The sequence below is a fragment of the Nycticebus coucang genome, chromosome 10 (genome assembly GCF_027406575.1).
Source record: "Nycticebus coucang isolate mNycCou1 chromosome 10, mNycCou1.pri, whole genome shotgun sequence".
NCBI classification, from domain to species: Eukaryota; Metazoa; Chordata; class Mammalia; order Primates; family Lorisidae; genus Nycticebus; species Nycticebus coucang.
In genome coordinates, this window is record NC_069789.1 from 75,981,498 (window position 1) to 76,002,383 (window position 20,886).

Consider the following 20,886-nt stretch of genomic DNA (forward strand, 5'->3'; position numbering starts at 1 on the left):
ATGATCATCTATTTCTTTCTTTCTCCACTGGCCAGTTTTTAATCTTACAGAAACAAACAAAACTCTCTCTTGCTGCAGCCTGTCTCTACATTTTTTAATACCCTTTGTAGCAGAATGATCTAAAAGTGTTTTCTACATTTGTAATTTTCAATTTCTTTCCTTACATCTTTTCTTAAGTCTATTCTAATTAGACTCTCACCATCACTATTTAACCAAAATGACTCGGTCAATGTCCCCAATGACATTCAATTCATCTTGCTACATTTTGGGGTAAAGTCTTTGTTTTGCCTCTTCAGTGTCATTTAAAGCAGTTTAACTTGTCTTCATTTTGATATACTTTTTTTCTCTTATCTTGTGGGACATAGCATTTCCTTACATCCCAATATTTTAAATGTAAGAGTACCCCAGGGCTTAATTATTGTTCCTTTTCTCTTTCTATCTAATCTCACTGTCCTAGTAATCTCATAAAAAATCTTGGCCTCATCTCTGACTCATTTCTTTCCATCACACCCCACAGCCTGCTACTACTTTGGTCTAAGCAACCACCATCTCTCTGTTGGATTAGAGCCCTTTCTTTCTTCCCAAAGTACGGAAGCCAGTGTAACCCTTACAATCTTAAGTCATATCATATCATTTCGTATCATTCCCAGGTTTAATGTTCAGTTGGTTTCCCATTAGAACAAAGGCCAACTGGTCTCCAAGGAAGTATATTCTGCCTTTTCATTAATCTTCAACTCAAATATTCTGCGTTCTATTCCAGGAACTTGGCCCTGATATGTACTCTGCTTTGGAATTTCTCCTAAGTTGTCTTATACCAATTTCATTTACTTTCTTTGGATTTCTGCTTAAATATCACCCTATCAGAGAAGCTTTCCATATTTAAGTAAAAGATCACACATGCCACCATTGGTATTCCTGTCCTTGATCGAGTTTTTTCTGATACCTATACCATCTGACACATTAAATATTTTACTGGTTTATTCATTTAGTTTTTATCTTCTCAAAGTTCCTTTGAGCAAAGACGTTTGTCTGTTTCTTTCATAGCTGTATTCTCTGCACCTAAAAGAGTGTCTGGCAAATAGTAGATGTTTAGTAAATAATTCAGAACACAAAAAGTCATTATTAACATTGTGTCACTTGTAAAAAATAGCATAATTTAAATTTTCTATGCTAAAAGAAAAACTTTAGGATATGAATAAATAAAACTCAAGGAGTCTATCAAAATTTAGTGCGGCAAATACTACCAATGTTTTTTATGGTTTTTCTCAAAAACACTGCTTTGTTTAAGTAGTGTTGCTTTTCTCCAGACTGGAAAAATAGGAGAATGGATATGGAAAGTAAATTCAAAACAGTAACTTCTTTTGTGCTCACATTCTAGGGGACCAAACCCTGACAAATTTAGCAGTGTAAAGTTATCATAATTAGATCAACTTCAGAGTCTGGATTTCAAACTGTAATTTAAGTACTCAGAATGAAATTTTAAGAAACAAAACAAAGTTGCCTCATTCCTAGTGAAATTCTAGTCTTTACTCAGGTTTTATGTGCATATGTATTTGTGTATGTGTAATAACTACAAGGAAGGACAAGGCTTTAGAGAAAATTAAAAATAAAATAGAACGATTTCAAAGAGAAAGAAATTGTTTCCAAGTAGATTCATATACACTAGATATTATATCATGAAGTGTGCTTATAGTCAGGAAAAAAAAAAAAACCCTATAAACAGAACATGGTGGGAGTTCTGTATTTTTCTTTTAGCAATGGCTTCCAGATGAAACTTGCTTATTTTATAAGAGATGATTTTTTTTCTAGCTGCCAGATTGCAAAATCCATCTGGGACCTGAAAAAAAATAAAACTGTATCTTTCCTGCATCTTAAATCATGACTATAACTGGAAATGAACTGACCATTTGGTTGATTATGTGTAAAATGGGACAAATAGCAGCTTAGTTGTTTCACATCTGTAGTAAAGTACGGTGTTAACTGCAGCTAAAAATTCTATTTTGGTCTAAGATCAACAGCACATATGTCTTTAAAACACTCATGGAAGAATGTAAGTTGAATTAGAATAGGCTTAGATGGTCTGAAAGTCAGATCACAGAATTAAAGGATCTGCCTTTTATTTAAATTTTCTCATCGCTTCCAGTTAACTGTATTGGACCCCTCATCATATCTTTTGGTTTTCAAAAATTTATCTTGGAATATTAAAAATGTTACCTTTTGTAAGGGAGTTAAAGAGATTTAGAGAAAGTTCTGAGTAAATTTAGTACCATGTTATACGTGGTACCTGTCATTCTAATCTACTTTAGCAACATTTGTCTGTTTCTTCTCTACTAAGTTTGCTTATTCTGTGAAACCACAGAACAAAAAACCTATTCCCTTAACTTTCCAGTGAGAAGGCAGTTAGATTTTCATAGACAACTACTAATCTACACAAAAACAATCCTGCAAACTTTCCAGTGAAGGAATAACCCTAACATTGTTGAACATGGTTCAGAGATTTGTTGTTGCTGCTGCTGTTTTGCAATTTTAGATGCTAAGAGGATGACGTTTGCTAGTTTTAAGGCCACATTGAGTTTCTGACTCACTTATATCTGTTTTGTTTTTTTTTATTTGACCATTTTTGTCTTAACAAAATTATCACCAAATGAAAAAAGCTGTGACTGGCCTGTCCATCCTTGTACCAGCTGAGGGAGGCAGAAGGAATTGCATAAGCTTCACATTCCAAGGTCAGGGTGTTGTTTACTTTGATCTTCACTTCTTTAGGGGAAAGACCTGGCCCCAAAACGTCCCCTTTCTTGATTATGGGTGGAACTAAATAAATGAATATTAAAGAGTTAAACATCAGGTCCTTAAAATACATGAAATACCAGGGAAATCACACAGAGAATCATGTAACAAGAAAACAAGGAAATAGCAGATGCATTTCCTATGATGGCCTCTCATTAAGGACCTAAGTTACCATCTTTTTTTTTTTATTAAGTCTTTTGTACATAGATCATAAACACGTTTATGCCATTTTCAGTGTGTTGATTATTTGTACAAATTGGAGTGCTTACATCATACTAATCAACATAGCTTTCACCTCATTTACCCAATTATAGCATTGCAGCTCAATTCATAATTGCCAAGTCATGGAAGAAGCCCAAGTGCCCATCAACCCATGAATGGATTAATAAATTGTGGAATATGTAGACCAGGGAATATTATGTAGCAGTAAAAAAAAAATGAAGACTTTACCTAAGTTAGCATCTTATGGAAACAGTAGTTTTCAGATACAGGATGTACAGAAAAATATTCTTCATTATGATACTGCCATTGAAGCTCACATCCTTTATAGAGCAGTTAGTTTCATCTGCTCCAGGTCCACAGACAGCCCAGGCGTGAACCATAAAACATATTTTATTGGTCATTAAGGGTACTGAGTCAAAGAACAAAAGACTATCAGGAAGATACTCTTCCTTTATAAATATAAAAACAAAATGTTGAGATGTGAATCCTATTAACAGCAATATTAGCTTTGCCTTTTGTTTACACGTAAGTGTACATTGGAATATCACTGATGATCTTGTCTTGGGCAGTTGATTATAGCATATTCATCTAATGACAGTTTTGTACGTGAAAGTACTATAAATCAACCCAGAGAGTCGTTCAGAAGGAAAACTAGAGACGCTTAAGGAAGTGCCACTGACAAGGTCTCCAACAAGAAGACAGTGAGTGGACTGAGTGGCCCCTTCACCTCTTTAAGTAATTGAGGCTATGGGTATAATGCTTAATTCAGTTCCCATCCTTAAGGAAGCAAGTTACATAAACAGGAGTCTTTAATGATGCGTGTAAATGTTTATGAACCATAATGAAAAGTAGGATTGAACAAATCAGAAAAATTGGGATGGATGTGAAACAGTGTTCTTTCAGAACTTACTGTAGACCTTCACTTCATAGTGCTTAATCATCTCCCCAGCCTCGTTAGTGGCCACACAGGAGTATCTCCCAGCATTGTCCTCCTGTGCATTGAGGATCTGCAGAGTCCTACCCCCTGAAAAGTCATGGAGTATCAATGAGTCTCTCAAGTCACTGTGGTAGCACAGTACACTCAAACTGTAAAGGTTTTAGTTCTTATCATTAGCGTATTTCTTCTCATACATGCTGATTCTGTGATAGACATCTGACCTTGACAAAGTACAATATACACTATTCTGTGATAGACATCTGACCTTGACAAAGTATAGCATACACAGCAAGGCGGGTGAGGATAGCCATGGGGGAACCACAGGTCATCTGTGGTGAGGACTCTCATGCCCATTCTGACCCCCTATGCCTCTATACATCTTCTTATGTCACTTTCTTTATAAGTAGGTTTTTGCCTTAACCACCTTTTTACTCTCACCTGCCTGGCCTATCAGGCAAGATTAATTGTGTTGAAATACCATTCTTATGATGGTACTTTCCTCCTTAAAACTCTTATATGGTTCTCAATTGATTAAAGAAGAAAGTCAAAACTCTTTAATCCAGGAATTCAAAACACGATTCTAACTTTCCTTGCTGACCTCATCTCCAGCCGCTTCCCACTCACCACCCACGCACACAATATCTCCACTCCAGTGGAGTTGAGAGGTGCACCTATTACTTGCTCATGGCTAGGCCATTCTTACTTTATACCTGTCTTGCACTAATCACCTTAATGGATCCAAAACCTCTCCTAACTCATTTCCAGTCAACTGTCAACTACGTTCTAGAACTTTCTCTAAAGTTGGGTTCAAGTTCTGACCAAGTAACAAAGCTTTTTCTGACCACTTGAATTCACATTGGCCATTTCTTCTTTTGAATTCTTTTAAAAGTTTTCATTACCCCATTTATCATACCCCTGACTGTTCATAATCCATGATTATTCACAGACTCACATTGCTAATGAATTTTTGCATGTTATCTTTCACATAAGACTATAAATTTCTTTTTTTTCCTTTTTTTAATTTTTATTAAATCATACCTGTGTACATTGATATGATCATGGGGCATCATTCACTAGCTTCACAGACCGTTTGACACACTTTCATCACACTGGTTAACATAGCCTTCCTGGCATTCACTCAGTTACTGTCAATGATTATACCTTTTAATGCTTTCTATTTTAATATGTATATTTCCAGATTTAAAGAGGAATAAATTAATTCTTTCGATCTAAATACTAACTCTCCTTCAAGGTTCAATTCAATAGGAAATGAATTTCTATCATTTTCAACATGCCACATTATACCTCAGCAATAGGTTATTTGTAGTCTTTATTTATTTGCTCTTTTATGTAGACATTGTTATGATCTTTCAAAAAGTGATTTTCAGTTTGTTACATTATAAAACAGACAACATTTAAAAGTTTTAACAGAAATAGAGCATGACACAACCAATAACATAGGTGCTTTCGTGAAAAGTAACTGATGACTCTGCTTTTCTACAACAGAAGATGACAAAGATGCATCTTGAACATCTTAAGTAAGTTTTTTTACCTGGAAGTATACGAATATTTTGGTTCGATTCTAGAGGAGCTCCACCCTTAAACCAGGTGATGATAGCTGGAGGATATGAATAAGCTTCACAGACCAGAGAGGTGGGGCTGTTTAGGATAACAGTGACATCTTCATGGCTGCCATCACCATCCACACCAGCAATTGTAGGAGACACTGAAAAAGATTAAAATGAGATTGAAGAAATATATTTATAAACGTCTCTATTTTTGCATTTCTAAATTTCCATTATACATATGTATATATTTTCTATTCCCTAACAGTTACAGAAAACAGTTAATTACTGTTCTTAACTCAACACAAAAGCAGTGAAATCCCTCTAAATTCTCCCAGGGTGACGGAAGAGATGACACATTTAAAAAAGATCCTAACATAACATATTAAGGTGACAATGGGAATGTTGGGGGAGGTAAGCAGAGGCTCAGCGTTCAGTCCAACCTGAAGTCAGCATGGGGTGCGAAGCGTCTCATTAGGGAAGGCCTCTTAAAGACCCACACGTTAAAGTGAGCCTGAAAAGATGAGTGGCAAAGAAGGGGGACTCAGCCAAAGAGGGAGTGTATTGAGAACATAGCAGTAGTAAGCACTGAGGGGCAGGCAGGGAACACAGAGAAGACAGACTTGAGTTGGTCAATATCAGAATCAAGAGCAAAAGAGACAGATGCATTTGTTTCATAAACGATAACGAGGGACTGAACTAGAACACATGGGAAAATATAAAGAGGAGGGAGCAATTAAAGAAAGATTAAGGATGCTAATTGGCAGGACTTGAAGATGGAATTTAGGGACTAAAGGAAACTGAGCCCAAAGAAAACACCTAGTTTCCTTGCTTGGGAACTTGTCAAACTTCAGTGAAACAAAAACATACAGCAAGATTTGTTCATTCCTAGGGGAAGATGGTCGGTTCAGTTGTGAATATCTTATACTTTAAGTGCCGATGAGAATACCAGGTAGAAATGTCCAACAAGCAATTCTATATGGGAATTTGAACCTTGCAAGAAATATCTGGGTTGTGGGTATGGATTTTCAGTCTTTTGTCTATAGGAGATGATGATTCTATATCTGGGAATGAATCATATAACTCGAAAAGCATATCTAGAGCAGGGATTTTCACCTGTCGCACCAACACACTGGTATGCCGTGAGAGGATCTTAGTTGTGCAGCAAAAAACTTTGAAGATCATTAATTAAATTATTTTCAACAGAAGTTCAAAGCACGGTAAGTGTATTCTTTTTATTAATTCTATTTTTGACCAACATAATTTAAGTGTGCTACGGAAATTTAATTACAGGTTCAAGTGTGCTGTGAGATTAAAAAAAAAAGGTTGAAAAGCACGGACCTAGAGTAACAAGAGCAGTGAAATAAGGACAAAATACCAGGGGCTCAACGTGGAAGAGACAGATCAAGTAAGAGTTCATGAAGGAGAGAGAAAGGGAGAGATCAAAAGTGTGCAAGGAAAACTAGGGAAGATCACTGTCAAGGAGAAAGAGATCACTAATGTACAAAGCATTAAGATTATGACTGAAAAACATTTGCTGAACCCAGCAACAGGATAGTTCTTGCCAAAGCAGCAATGAGAATGATGTGGGCTGGCCAGGTGCAGTGGCTCATGCCTGTAATCCCAGCATCCTGAGAGGCCAAGGCAGGTGGATTGCTTGAGCTCAGGAGTTCAAGACCAGCCTGAGCAAGAAAGAGACCTTGTCTCTCTCTACCAAAAACAGAAAAACTAGCTAGACCTTGTGGTCCCAGCTACTTGGGAGGCTGAGGCAAGAGCATTGCTTAAACCTAAGAGTTTGAGGTTGCTGTGAGTTATGATGAAATGGCACTCTAGCCAGGGTGACAAAGTGAGACTCTGTCTCAAGAAACAAATAAATAAAATAAAATAAAAATAAGAATAATGTGGGCAGAAGCTTGTTTTTAGAGGGACAGCAAGGATAGACAGGGAGTAGTTAAAATATGAAGCAGTGGAGACAGTAGAAGGTGGAGCTGCAAGACAGACAGACTCTGGGAATCACTGACATACCAAAGAAGGTGGGAGGATAGGGGTCAGGGCAGAAGTGCGAGCAGTGACTGAGAACAAGAAGGACAACTCATGCTCTTGGAAAAGAAAACGTAAAGGTATTGAGTTTATGGCTAGGTGGATTGGAAGTTGCAAATATGGACACTTAAATAGCTTCAACTTTATTAAGTTGGTGAAAAAGGCTTTGATTCAGATCTAACAGCCTTCTGTGAAGGAAGGATAGTGACAAAGAAATGTACAAGTAACCAGAAAATGGTGAAGTTGAGGGGAAGGTGGGCATAGTCAGCTGGTAGGACTTAGGATACCTACAATAAGGAATAAGAGGCCAGCTGTGGTAGCTCACACCTGTAATCCTAGCATTCTGGGAGGTCGAGGCAGGTGGATTTTCTGAGCTCAGGAGTTCAATACCAACCTGAGCAAGAGCGAGACCCCATCTCTACTAAAAAATAGAAAAACCAAGGCAAGAGGATCACTTGAGCCCAAGAGTTGGAGGTTTCTGTGAGCTACGATGACACCATGGCATTCTACTCAGGGCGACAGTTTGAGACTCTGTCTCAGAAAAAGAAAGAAGAAGAGATCCCCACTGGAGATGACCTCAGGGGAGCTGATGTCTCTAGAAAGGGTCAAATTTCAATTATAGCTAGGAGCTACACAGAGTTTTAAATCAGGTTTTCAGAGAAGACAGCACAGGTTATGGAGATGAGTCAATCTGGGGAGATAGATCAGTAGTGGGAAGAATAAGGCAAGAGGAACTTAGAGGTCTAAGAGAAGCAAGGAGCTCCAGGAGAGGAGCAGTAACCCAGACGTGATGCAGGGCTGGGCATTTGCCGGTTATACACTGGCTGGATGTGCAGAGGTCTCAGACATGTAAGGAGATGCTTGGCTCATTAATTTTTATTCATAATCATCCATGTACTCTGTTACGCAATGCTGTATTAGGTGCCAGACGTAAGCCCTGTACAAAAAAAGGGGTTCTGACCTTGGGGATTTATGGTTTTGGACAATTATTATATTATATATATATACACACACACACCTATTCCCTTAATTATTATCTAGTATTTTTTTCACGCAACATCTCAAAGCTGAGACTTTGGGTATTTTGATTTAACTATATTTGCATATATATCTTTTCTACTCAGTTAGACGGAGGGCTTCTCGAAGGCTGTGTTCCATAGGAGAGGCTGTTAAGAATCGGAGTTATCTATCTACTCTACCAGTAGCATAGGCAATAACTACAGAACAAACACACACGACCAAAATTTGCCTAGACACATACAGGACAGTTGATTTTAGTAGTTATTTTGATATTGGTAATCAAATACAATACAGTTAGGTGGTGCATTTTAAATGTTAAAAAGTGAGCAGAAATTAAGAATCTATTTTAACGTCTTCCCTGAGACATGGGCATGACTTTGATATTGCAGAAACTGAATGTTCCCATACTCACAGTTATGTCATTACGCCTGGGCCACACAGACATTGATATGGGCAATTTCCAATAATTGCAGAAGGATGAAATACTTCAGTTTGAGACCAATTTATTGTTTCCCTGCTTCTTTTTGACCAGCACATCCTTACCTTTTACCACTGCGTGGTTCATGCCTATCTTATTCATAGCTATGTCCCTAGCACAAGACACTGTGCCTGGTGCCTGGGGACACAGTAGGTATTCCACACAGAATGAATGAATTTGTGAGTTAATTAATGAAGGATAAACAGTAAACAACACAAAGTGCTGATCCTTCTTGCACTACGAAAGTCTATGATAAAAACATTAAGTACACAGAGAAAGAAAAGAAGATAATTTAGCCTATAGTCATGCCTGATTTTTCAGGATCTGAAGCAAAGCTTACACTTACCAAGCACATTAAGACTGAAACTTTTGCTCTTGTCACCAGCTGTATTAGAAGCCAAACACGTGTATCTTCCAGTGTGTGACACTTGGGCATTGGTAATGTGAAGAGAGTGGCCACCAGACTCAATGCTATGGGCTTCGTCTTCTTGGATAAGCTGCCCATCTTTGTGCCAGGTGATTTTTGGCACTGGATTCCCTGTGAGAAAAGCCATTTCAGAGACCTGGCTAATAATCACGTCTGCAGTTGATAAATAATGACTGAGGGGCTTTGCACTCATTTGCCTCCTCACATAGCTCACTTCTAAAGCAGTGGAAAAACCATTTATTTAAAAATAAATTTGCAAGCTAACCTATTTTATCATAATAATGACCATGCCATAACTTAAAAAATATACATAGATTACAAATCAGTTTTGAATGAAGTTAGTTTGCACCTAGAAGTAAAGTTATTCTAAATTGACCTTTGTGTTTAATTAAAATTATACCATACTTCAGATGATTATAATTAAGTATTTTCAGACTAATCCTTTATAAAGAATATAGCATGCATTTTTATTAAAAAACTATTACTCACAAATACCTTTGCATTCATATTTAATTTTTAAACATTTTATATTTTGGTTGTAAAAAGAGTTAAAAAATGAAACAAGCAGATATTTTGAGTTTACACCAGGATTCCAGCATACATAGATGGGTAAATGGATAGATATTAATCATTCTTTTAAATTTATAGACTATAAGAAAAAGATCTTTTATATCTGTTTTAAAAGAAAGCTTATATTAAATACTAAGTATAAATAATTTTTGAACCAGTTAAAATCATAAAAGTAAGTCATGTTAGGTACGAGGGCTAGGATTATATAGTAGAATTGTCCAGCTTGAGAGGAAAATTCTATAAAATTTGACAACTGTTCTCTGTGCAACTGTTGTTAAATTATCACATTGTTTCCAGAAAAATAGTTAATAGATTAAGAAATAGTATATATTACTTCTTTATATCTGCCTTTCCTAAAACAGAAACATTTCCTTGCTTACTTAAATTTATTGCTCAAGACATGTAAACAATGAAATAAGAAACTTATCAAATCTTCCTTAAAACTCTGGCTTTCCATAAATGTTATGGGCTACTCTTATTATTCCTTTAAAACTCTGAGACCATCTACAATTAAAGGACCTGAAAATGTCTTTTTAGAGATTTATTTTGATTACATGCAACAAACCAATTTGCTGGTAAAGATGGTAAATTGGTTTTGGATTTTTATTTTTCCTAGTCTTTATTACCTTTGTAATATGGAAACATGTTAAAAACTGACAGTTTTGTTCTTGAACAATCTCCACTATCACATATCGCTATTTTTCCACCCAAACTCCTGTTTCTTTGAAATGAAATTTAAGAAAACAGGAAGAAGAAAGAACGGCCCAATCACAAGGAAGGAAAGAGAAAGTAAAAAGGAGTAGGGCAGGAAAAACATATATGTATGTAGAAACAAAATAATTTTTTTAACAAAGAATAATTTATCAAATTGAAAGAAAAGACCCCTCCCTCCCTCCATTCTTTTTTTTTTTTTTTATTGTTGGGGATTCATTGAGGGTACAATAAGCCAGGTTACACTGATTGCATTTGTTAGGTAAAGTCCCTCTTGCAATCATGTCTTGCCCCCAGAAGGTGCGGCACACACCAAGGCCCCACCCCGCTCCCTCCTTCCCTCTCCCTCCATTCTTTTCATCTTTCCTTCCTCCCTCTTTCCTGTTCCTCCCTTCTTCCCTCCCCTCCTTCTTTCCTACTCCTTCCCTCCCCTCTTCCTTTCTTCCTTCTTTCCTCCCTCCCTTCCTTCCCTCACTCAATTCCTACTTTCCTTTCTTCCTCCCTTCTCTCTCTTTCCCCTTCTCTCTTTTCTTCCTTCTTTCCTTCTTTTCTTTCTTCTGGGTATTTCCTTTTTGTCTCCACAGAATCTGAGAGGCTTCTACCCTTCATTTCTACCAGCTATATTTGTCTCGAATTCAATTTCAAATGTCCATTAGAGTAGCTGGACTTTTCCCCAACCAGTTCAGATCTGTGTGGAGGGTAATGGCTGTCAGTGAGGGGGGTGCACCAGGGGTAGGAGAGCTGAGCCCCTCACCTGTCACTTCACAAATCAGCGTAACACTCTGTTTCTCTTTTACCTTCACATCTTCCAAGGTATTTTCACCCACAATATGAGGTGGTACTAAAAAATAAAAAAAAAGAATGAAAAGAAAAGAAAACCACACACACAGAATAAATAACATCTCTAGCAGCAGGGCTCATATTTTACAGGCATCTATTGTTTTTTATATATATATGTATTTTTTTAAAGACAACAGTATCATTCTGTCACCCTGGCGTCATAACTCACAGCAACCACAAACTCCTAGGCTCAAGAGATCCTCTTCCCTCAGATTTAATATCTCTAGTAGAGACAGGGCCTCACTCTTGCTCAGGCTGGTCTCAAACTCCTGAGATCAGGCTATCCACCTGCCTTGGTCTCCCAGAGTGCTTAGGGTTACAGGCGTGAGCCACCGCGCCTGGCCAATATTTTTTATTAAGCTATACATGTATAAACTTCAAAACAAATCCCATTTCTCATTCCTTATTTGAATGTCATAATATTATTTGATCAATACTAGTTTTAAGATACATTATAAAGTTACATGTCATGAATTCAGTTATAGTGAATTTTATTTTAATGTAAGTCATGAAGTCTGGATAAAATGTGTTGATAAATCAGTGAGTAAAAAGATATATAGACACGTATTTCTCCCACTATAATTCTACTATGCGCTCACATTAAAAAGTCATTCATCATTCCAGAATACTATTGAATAATTGTGAACCAACAAGACATGGCATTTTAGCCATTTTAATCAGACCGATTGCCTCCAAACAATTCTAACATTGAGCTCTTGTTAAGAGTCACAGTTCAGAAGCCAAACTACACAGAGGAATGAGATCAAACTGTAAATCCATTTAAACCCTTCTTCCCCAATGCATTTAAGCCAATTAGATTTTCTTCTAGATATTGCAAATTATGTAAGTACCTAACACTGAAAGTCCAAAGATTTTTCTTTCTTCACCAGCTGCATTCCTCGCAACACAAGTATATTGGCCAGCATCTTCCATTCTGGTTTGCATCATTCGAAGTGTCCTGCCTCCTGCAAAAGCAAAGCCTTCATCCAAGAGATGCATGCAGACTGGGAGCGGAACTCGGTTACACAAAGGAGTGTAATTTGGAGGGAAACTCCATTTAAGGATAAACGTATAGGAGTCATCCAATGAGATAAAACCAAGCTTGCAGGGAACTAAGAGACACATGCAGAGAATAGGCCAGGAAACCATTTTTGAGGAGTAGAGTCAAAGCAAAAAAGAGTCAGTCATGTCTTAGATTTTGTAGTCATTTTCTAGCTGGTATATATTTTGCTTGGCATCTTGAAGTTAAACTAAAAATATTGTAATAGTTAAACGTGGAATAATTTTTATGTAAATGTTCTCCTGGATCTGGTATTGCCAAGTGTTTCCGTCTGTTTTCTGTTTATATAAACACAACAAGCTGATAGGGAGCTTTTTCTATCGGCAACCTCCCTACCCTCAATCCACCAAAAGGTGAATTTAGTCATGTCAAATACAAACAAAGCTAGTTACCTGAATCTGGTCTTTTTTTCTTCCACAATTGAATTTAAGCAAAGTTGAATGCAGAAATTATCTAAATGTGTTTTAAGAAACTTATCTAAATTCAGGAAGGATTCAAATAGTCATTGCTACTTCAGATTACCAAGACCATAGTATGATTCCAGTAGAGAGAGATGAAAGCAATATAACTTCCATGAACCATTACTGGCTCTACAAACCTCAGCCTCATAAGTCTCATGAGCCTTCTTTTCTCTTTGTTCCCTCATCCTCTCACTTAATCCAGTGAAAAATAACAATGGGTTCTGACAGTAAGTTATATGGAGATAATTTTAGATAACTTCATAACAATGATAGGGTCTTCACCTAAGTCCTGTTTGCAAAAAAATTATACTGAAAGTCTCAAGGGGACTAATCCCAATAAAATCAAGCGTGCAGCAGACTGAGGACCAAGCAAGTCATAATGATGCCATTCATTTGCTTTCATTCATCTATCGCCCAAGACACATGTTCAGATTGTAAAACTGAATAGCTCCATTGGCAGAACCATAAGGTGAAATACTTTTAATGTGTTCACTCAGGGATCTCCAGCTGCTAGTCAAGCAAAAGAAAACTAAATAAAACCAAAACACCTCTCTTGTAAATCTATAATAAGCCAGAGTACATCACTTTATCTTGCCTTTTTTCACTTCCAGAAGCTCTCATGTACTTATTACATTTAATAAGAGCTCTTATTTTCTCAGCAGTTGAACATTTTCTTAAAGCCAAAAAATATGAGTATAATTTCAAGCCACAAAGATATCGTGTTCCTGTTTTTGGTAACCAAATTTTACTAAAATCTTTGCTGATTACCGTACACTTCCTAAGATCAAGGGTGACTGAGTTCTGTGAAAATGAAAGGTTTATAGTAAGGATGTAGGAAAGTTTCCCAAATATCCAGGTTGTTTCTGGCAATAATGATGAGTAGGTGCCGGATGTTTACCATAGCAACAAGTGCTGCCTTAACTGCTTTAGACACATTGACTCATTTCATCTTTACAAAAATCCTAAGAGGCAAATCCTATTGATATCTTCCCTTTACAAGTGATGACACTGAAATTAGTGAAGCTAGACTGAGGTCATAAATATAGTATTATAGGCAATAGATGTGATTGTGCTATTCATAGCCAAGTGCATTCATCAAGATCCTCTCATTTATTAGTTTAACATCAGGAAGGAATGGAGGGACCTTGGATTATTTAGACTTAATTCCAACACTAGGAAAAGATCTTTTCTGAAAATGCTTTCAATAGTGGTAACTTAAACATTGAACAGATTTAGGGGCAGGAAGCTTACAGCCACTTAAAGTAACTCAACTTGACTTTAAACATGCTATTTTTTTTTTTAAAGTTGTTTATATTCAGACCCAAATCTGTCCCTAATATCATCCATACACTGACTTGACTTTTAACCTCTGGAAGTAAACAAAACCAACATAACACTTTCCACATCAAGACTTTTCAAATATTTATGTTTAATTTGCATTAGGCACCCCCAAACCCACAAGGCTTACTTTTTCAAATTAAATAAATCAGATATAATTATTTTATGATCATTTACCATCATGTTTATCTTCCTTTGAAAATATTGTCACTACATCCTTCTTCTAGTCTTCCTAATAAAGTCTGCTAAGTCTAGAGTATATTGATCTCTTCCTTTTCTTACTGGAGAAAATATAGTCTATTAATGTGACAAAATATTGCTTTAGATTTTTTGATAATCATATTATGCTGTTAAGGCATACTGAGTAACTAACACAATTCAGACATCTTTTTGTATTGAGAATTCTGAAGCTATATCCCACCATAATTTCCATCATTGTTTTCCTCGCTTTTTTTTTTTGGCCAGGGCTAGGTTTGAACCTACCACTTCCGGTATATGGGACTGGCACCCTACTTCTTTGAGCCACAGGTGCTGTCCCCTAGATTTTTTTTTTTTTTTTAATATCCCCTTTACTGCAGAATGTTTTCCTAGATTTTAAGAAGGCCAGGCCATCTCAAGCCTTATTTAACCTTCACCTTGTTAGGTTTAACTCAAAATTTCAGCAGGAGGCATATTTGAATTTGGATACCTTCACTCAACATATTAGGTATTTTTGTAAGTATCCAAACTTTTTATTAACCACAAAGTTGGCAAGATTATCTTCCTAGTCTATATCCAAGTCATCACTGGGCCAACAGCAGATTCCTGTGGCATGCCTCAAGAAACCTCTCTCCATGTTTATTCTGATCCATAAATGACAAGGTATTCAGATTTTTCTACATAATCATATGAAGAATAAGCTGAATATTCCTTTCACAATGGTAATAAAATTTTAGCTCACAGGAAGCTTTCTCATCCTAAAAAAATAAACATCATTGAGATTAGTCATGAATAAATTGAAATACTTGGATACAGAGTTATGTTATATAATATGATTTACTATAGGCTTCGGATCCAATTTTAGCACTTTAATTCTTCACTTTTTAAAATGGTTGGTCCTTACTGTAGCATGAATGCTTTGACACCCCATGAATTAAGCAGTAAGTTAGTGGCCAGGTTTCTCTTTTAAAGGAGTCTAGAGACGTTAGTATATTTCCCTCATATTAAAATAGCTCCTATGCCTTTCTAAATATTTTTTGTTAATATGATTAGTGAATATTATAGTAAGAAGCCAGATCAAAAAGGAAAATAAAACAATAAAATCACCGAGCAATCTTAAATTAAGGAGAAATTATGGCCATATGAAGCTAACCAGGCTGTCAGGTTACCAGAATTTCTAGTACCTGAGAGAATCCGCACAGAATTGCTGAGGCTGATGGGCCACCCATCCTTAAGCCAAGTTATTGAAGGCAGAGGAATTCCTGAAGCTTCACAAGTTAAGGACACTGAGTTCTTTTCCACCACACTGATATTTTCAGATGCCCCGTGGTTTCCTATGATGCTTGGAGGGGCTATAAGATAAAACAAAGCAAACAGAACATGGAAAGGAAGTCAGTTACTATAGGGAACTAGAACACATTCTCCTGAGTAAAGTATCTCAAGAATGGAGGAAAAAGTATTCAGTGAACTCAGTACTTCTATGAAACCAACTTATATTTACTCACACTTTCTTATGAAAGATAGAACACAACCATAGCCCAGGATGAAGGAGAGAAATGGAGTGGGAAAGCAGGGAAGGGGGGAGGTTTGATAGAGGGAGGGTAAATAGTGGGACCACACCTATGGAGCATATTGCAATGGTACAAGTCAAATCTATCAAGTGTAGAACATAAATGTCTTAACACAATAATCAAGTGAATGAGGCAAAAGCTATATTAACTAGTTTGATGTAAGCACATCAAATTGTAAAAAAAAAAAAATCAACACATTGTACCCCACCTATGCATAAATGTATTCATGATCTATGTGTATATGACTTAATAAAAAAAAGAGAAAGGTGAAAAACCTATAAAATTGTAAAAAAATATCAAATGCTAAATCTTAAATAGCTTATTGTTAATAATAAGATTTCCAGGCTCGGCACTTGTAGCTCAAGTGGCTAAGCTGCCAGCCGCATACACCAGAGCTAGCAAGTTCAAATCCAGCCCCAGCCTGCCAAACAACAACTACAACCAAAAAAAAAAAAAAAATAGCTGGGCATTGTGGCAGACGCCTGTAGTCCCAGCTACTTGGGAGGTGGAGGCAAGAGAATCACTTAAACCCAGGAGTTGGAGGTTGCTGTGAGCTGTGATGCCACAGCACTAGACCCAGGGCGACCACTTGAGGCTCTGTCTCAGAAAAATAATAATAATAATAATAATAATACTTCTATTTTCTCGTCACCAGAAAGCAAAATAAGTGATCACAATAATGAGCTATCTTTTTTGTGGGTGTGTGTGATGTTCCTAGAAGGAAAAATATCATTTCTTTGTCACTTGCTGCAGTAAATGACTTTTTATTACAATAGTGGTTAGTGATTTTGTTTGAGTCACTCATCTTTTTTGGTATATTTATAGTATGGATTCATACCTTCTTAAGAACAGGATTTTAGAAAAAATAATTCTAATCCTAAAAATTAAGAGTAACCTAACAAAAAGATACTTCAGATTAATTCATTTTTTGTTTTGCATTGTGATTGATGTAACTTTGAAGCACACATTGGTTATAAACTACAGGATATATATATATATTTTATATATTATATATATTTTCATATATTATATATACAAAACACAGGATATATCTATTTATACACATTTTTATATACATATTATATATATAAACATGTTTTTTAACTATAGGATATTAACGCTGAATTTTGAACATGTCTTAATAGGATTTAAGTTATAAGATCCATGACCACTAAACTTATTTTAGTTTCTATAAAATTATAGCTCGAATTTTATGCATCTAAATAGTTGTTCCTATGTACGTGTATGTTTGGACTATTCCTACTGACATTTATGGCTCATTAATTAGAATATTAAGGCTAACTTCAGTACAACTCATGCCCAACTGATGCTGAATCATAAGTCTAAGGAATTTTTGTTTATAATAACCTACTGAAGCCAGAAAATTTGGAACACTTATAATAAAAGAATTTTACTTGGGACAGCATTAGACCAAAAGTGCTTAAAGAAAACCAATTTCCATTTTACTGTGTACTTTCCTCAAAGAATATCCAATATGTGCTTATTTCAGTAAGATAAATAATATGAGGTCAGGCAAAGAAGGATAAATGATAAGACTGATCTAGGGAAGAAGAATGTATTTTAAAAGAATGTCTTATAAATAAAAGACTTTCAAGGCCTCCACTTTTCAGCAAGGATGTTAGATTATATCAGTTAGTGAATAGACCTATTGAGTGTCTTTTTACTTACCATGTACACTTAAGTCATATTTTCTGTCAGTCATTCCTGCTACGTTTACAGCAACACACACATAACGACCCATGTCAGATATGTGAATGTTCTGCAGCTGAAGGATGCGACCTTCGTCCAATATTTCCACTCCTCTTGCCTTGGTCAAGGGGCGGCCGTCTTTTATCCAGGTCATTGTTGGCGGAGGCATACCCTGCACCTCACACTCCAAGGAAACACTCTTGCCCCGAGTGACAATAATTTCAGTAGGGTGGCTGCCACTGTTTGTAATGGTTGGTCGAACTGGCCAAGGAGTGAAAGGTAAAAAGAAATAAATAGGAAATGTTTGCTTCAAATCTTACATAGGAATTTTCATCAGCCAAAGTTAGATCTTTATGTTAAAATATTAACTTCTAAAGAAAAGACCCAAGCCTAATCAATGTGGCATTACTATATTAAGAGGTAGAATTCTTCTCCACTGTTTCTAAGTGGGTTCATACTTAAAAGTATCAATGCAGTAAGAAAGGAATGCTGTGTTTTGTTTGATACAAATACTTGAACTTGTCCATGTAGCTCTGCTTTACCTAAGTCTTCCTAGTCTTTGTAATTACAATGGCTTTTGATACAATGTCTGTTACCTTTCTTCTACTAGCTACTATGAGAGTTGAAAGATGATAGTTTCTTGTGACCACATGAATCAATTTACGCCTGTAAAATCTAAACAGAGATCTCTTGGGGATTTGGGGAAATTTTTATAATAAAGGGGAAAAATATCACCCCTTTCCCTTCTTGCCTTCAATGTGAAATTGACACCCCATGTAGCAACCATCTGGAGACCATGGAAGGAGGACCAGCAGGATTCCAGAGCTCCCATCTGATGTGAGGAAGCTGCCAACCAACTCCGGGGACTAACTGCAACCTCAGGCTTTTTGTTTCGTGAGAACATAAACCTCTACCAGTTTAAGCTACCGAGAGTCGGTTCTTCTGTTACTTGCAGCTAAAATTCACCTAACAAATATTGATTCAAAGAACAAAAGTTAGACCAATTCTAATATACACATGTGTGGAAAGAAAAATGGGCAAATGTCAGTAAGCCTGTGTTCCAGTCCCAGTTCTAGAACACACCAGCCATGTTTCCTTGGCCAGCCCTGGAAACCTCACTGAGTGCAAAATAGAGGCAATAGTTTTGTCTTAGATAAAGCTCATGTAAAGATTAAATGAGATAATGTAATACTTTAAGCACTCTAAAATCTTATACAAGTTAAACATTCTTTAAAATAAAATACTTTTAAATATTGTAAATATACCCTATAGTACAATGCTACCCCTTCCTCCTCCATATGTCCACTATTCTGCCCCCAACAAAGTACAGCCACATGGAAAGCCTGCCATTGGCAAGCCGATGCAGAGTGAAAGGCAGTATTGCTGTATACATAACAGTATTTCCACTCCTCTTCCCTCAGTGGAGGGGCGGCCATCTTTTACCCAGGTCATTGTTGGCGGAGTAATTTCTCTCTAGTTGTATCAGCACAATTTAAATGTGCGGGTAATATGATAGTTATATATTATAACCATACTGCTTTGAATGAATATTAAAGATATGAAGAAAAAGTAAAAGAAGGATGAAAAGGAAGAAAAGAAACTTGTGCAGAAACTTGGCTGATCAATAACTTACTGTAGACTTGCAAATTGTAATCTTTCTTTGTGGTTCCAGCGACATTCCATGCTATACATGTATACAGCCCTGCATCTGATTTTTCAGCAATTGAAATTTGTAACTGTCTGCCTCCAGATAAAATTCTAACTCGCCCCATGGAATCAGCCAGCACTGGAGAGCCTGTAAAGAAAACCAAATGGCAGAATATAAAGCAAAAATACAGAGCATTTTGTTTATGTACTCTGATGGTATTTATTTACTTCCTAGTTCATGTACCCCAAATGTCGGTGACCCTGGGAAATAATCCTGCCCTGGGTGCAAAATGACAGAAGACTAAAATGTAAATAAACAAAGAATTAAGATGATCTGATACTTGGTACAGATAAGTATTTGTTGCTACATAAACTGAAAATACACTTGATGTCAGAATTCAGCCTTAACATACATTGCAAATCTGTCACAAATACAGAAAAAATATTTAATTTAGAAAATAATTTTTTTGGGCAGTGCCTGTGGCTCAAGAAGTGGGGCGCTGGCCCCATGTACCAGAGGTGGCAGGTTCAAACACAGCCCCGGCCAAAAACTCCAAAAAAAAAAAAAAGAAAGAAAGAAAAGAAAAGAATTTTTAAAATTTATTTTAAAAAAGAAAATTTAGTTCTTTGATGGATTTTTTTGACGATTATATGTGCTCTACAGTGCATTTCATTAAAAAACAATCAATGCAAGAAATTCATTTTTTTCTGGCAAGTAATTAGTGTTGAAAATAAGATTTTTCTGCCGGATAATATAAAAGTGTCACAGGTTGAAAACTGACCTTTCTTCTTCCAAATGAGATTTGGGGGTGGAATACCACTTGATTCACACAGTAGACTAATGAGATTCCCTTCAATGACTGTAAGTTGAGCAAGTTCATCAGAACCGTAAATATTTGGGGGTACTGGAAAAAAAAAGAGAAATACTATTTCTATATTAATTTCATACAAAAATTTCCTAACTTTACCTACAAAAAAAAAAGGTTTCTATTCAAATGACATGGAGAAAAAATTAGTATATGAGGTTGACATATTAATACCATATTAGTCACCTAAAAGATGAATAATAATGACTATAGTAGATGTCCCATTTTCACAGATATAAATTTAATCAAAATATTCATAATGGCACAAAAGCTAATTTATTACAGCTTATAAAATATAATAGCTAACATATTATAGTATACACTTGATGAAAACTTCTTAGAAAGTTCACATCAAAGAGCTAAGATACCTACCAAGTTTAAACCTAACCCAGTTACAGATGCCTAGCCAGCTTTAATATCTCAGAAGCTAACAAAATT

The 20,886-nt window shown here is 36.2% G+C and overlaps 1 protein-coding gene across 2 annotated transcripts in view; it reads right to left on the reverse strand.

Moving 5' to 3' along the window:
- HMCN1 (hemicentin 1) overlaps nucleotides 1-20,886 on the reverse strand; it is a 496,417-nt gene that overhangs the window by 124,467 nt on the left and 351,064 nt on the right. For both annotated transcript variants that reach the window (XM_053606928.1, XM_053606927.1), the window contains 10 exons: nucleotides 20,365-20,487; nucleotides 19,569-19,730; nucleotides 17,915-18,196; nucleotides 15,839-16,006; nucleotides 12,449-12,562; nucleotides 11,512-11,598; nucleotides 9,396-9,587; nucleotides 5,499-5,672; nucleotides 3,920-4,033; nucleotides 2,666-2,811 (listed from right to left, as the gene is read on the reverse strand). In XM_053606928.1, the coding sequence (XP_053462903.1) occupies nucleotides 2,666-2,811; nucleotides 3,920-4,033; nucleotides 5,499-5,672; nucleotides 9,396-9,587; nucleotides 11,512-11,598; nucleotides 12,449-12,562; nucleotides 15,839-16,006; nucleotides 17,915-18,196; nucleotides 19,569-19,730; nucleotides 20,365-20,487 (1,562 nt within the window). The remainder of the gene's footprint in view (nucleotides 1-2,665; nucleotides 2,812-3,919; nucleotides 4,034-5,498; nucleotides 5,673-9,395; nucleotides 9,588-11,511; nucleotides 11,599-12,448; nucleotides 12,563-15,838; nucleotides 16,007-17,914; nucleotides 18,197-19,568; nucleotides 19,731-20,364; nucleotides 20,488-20,886) is intronic.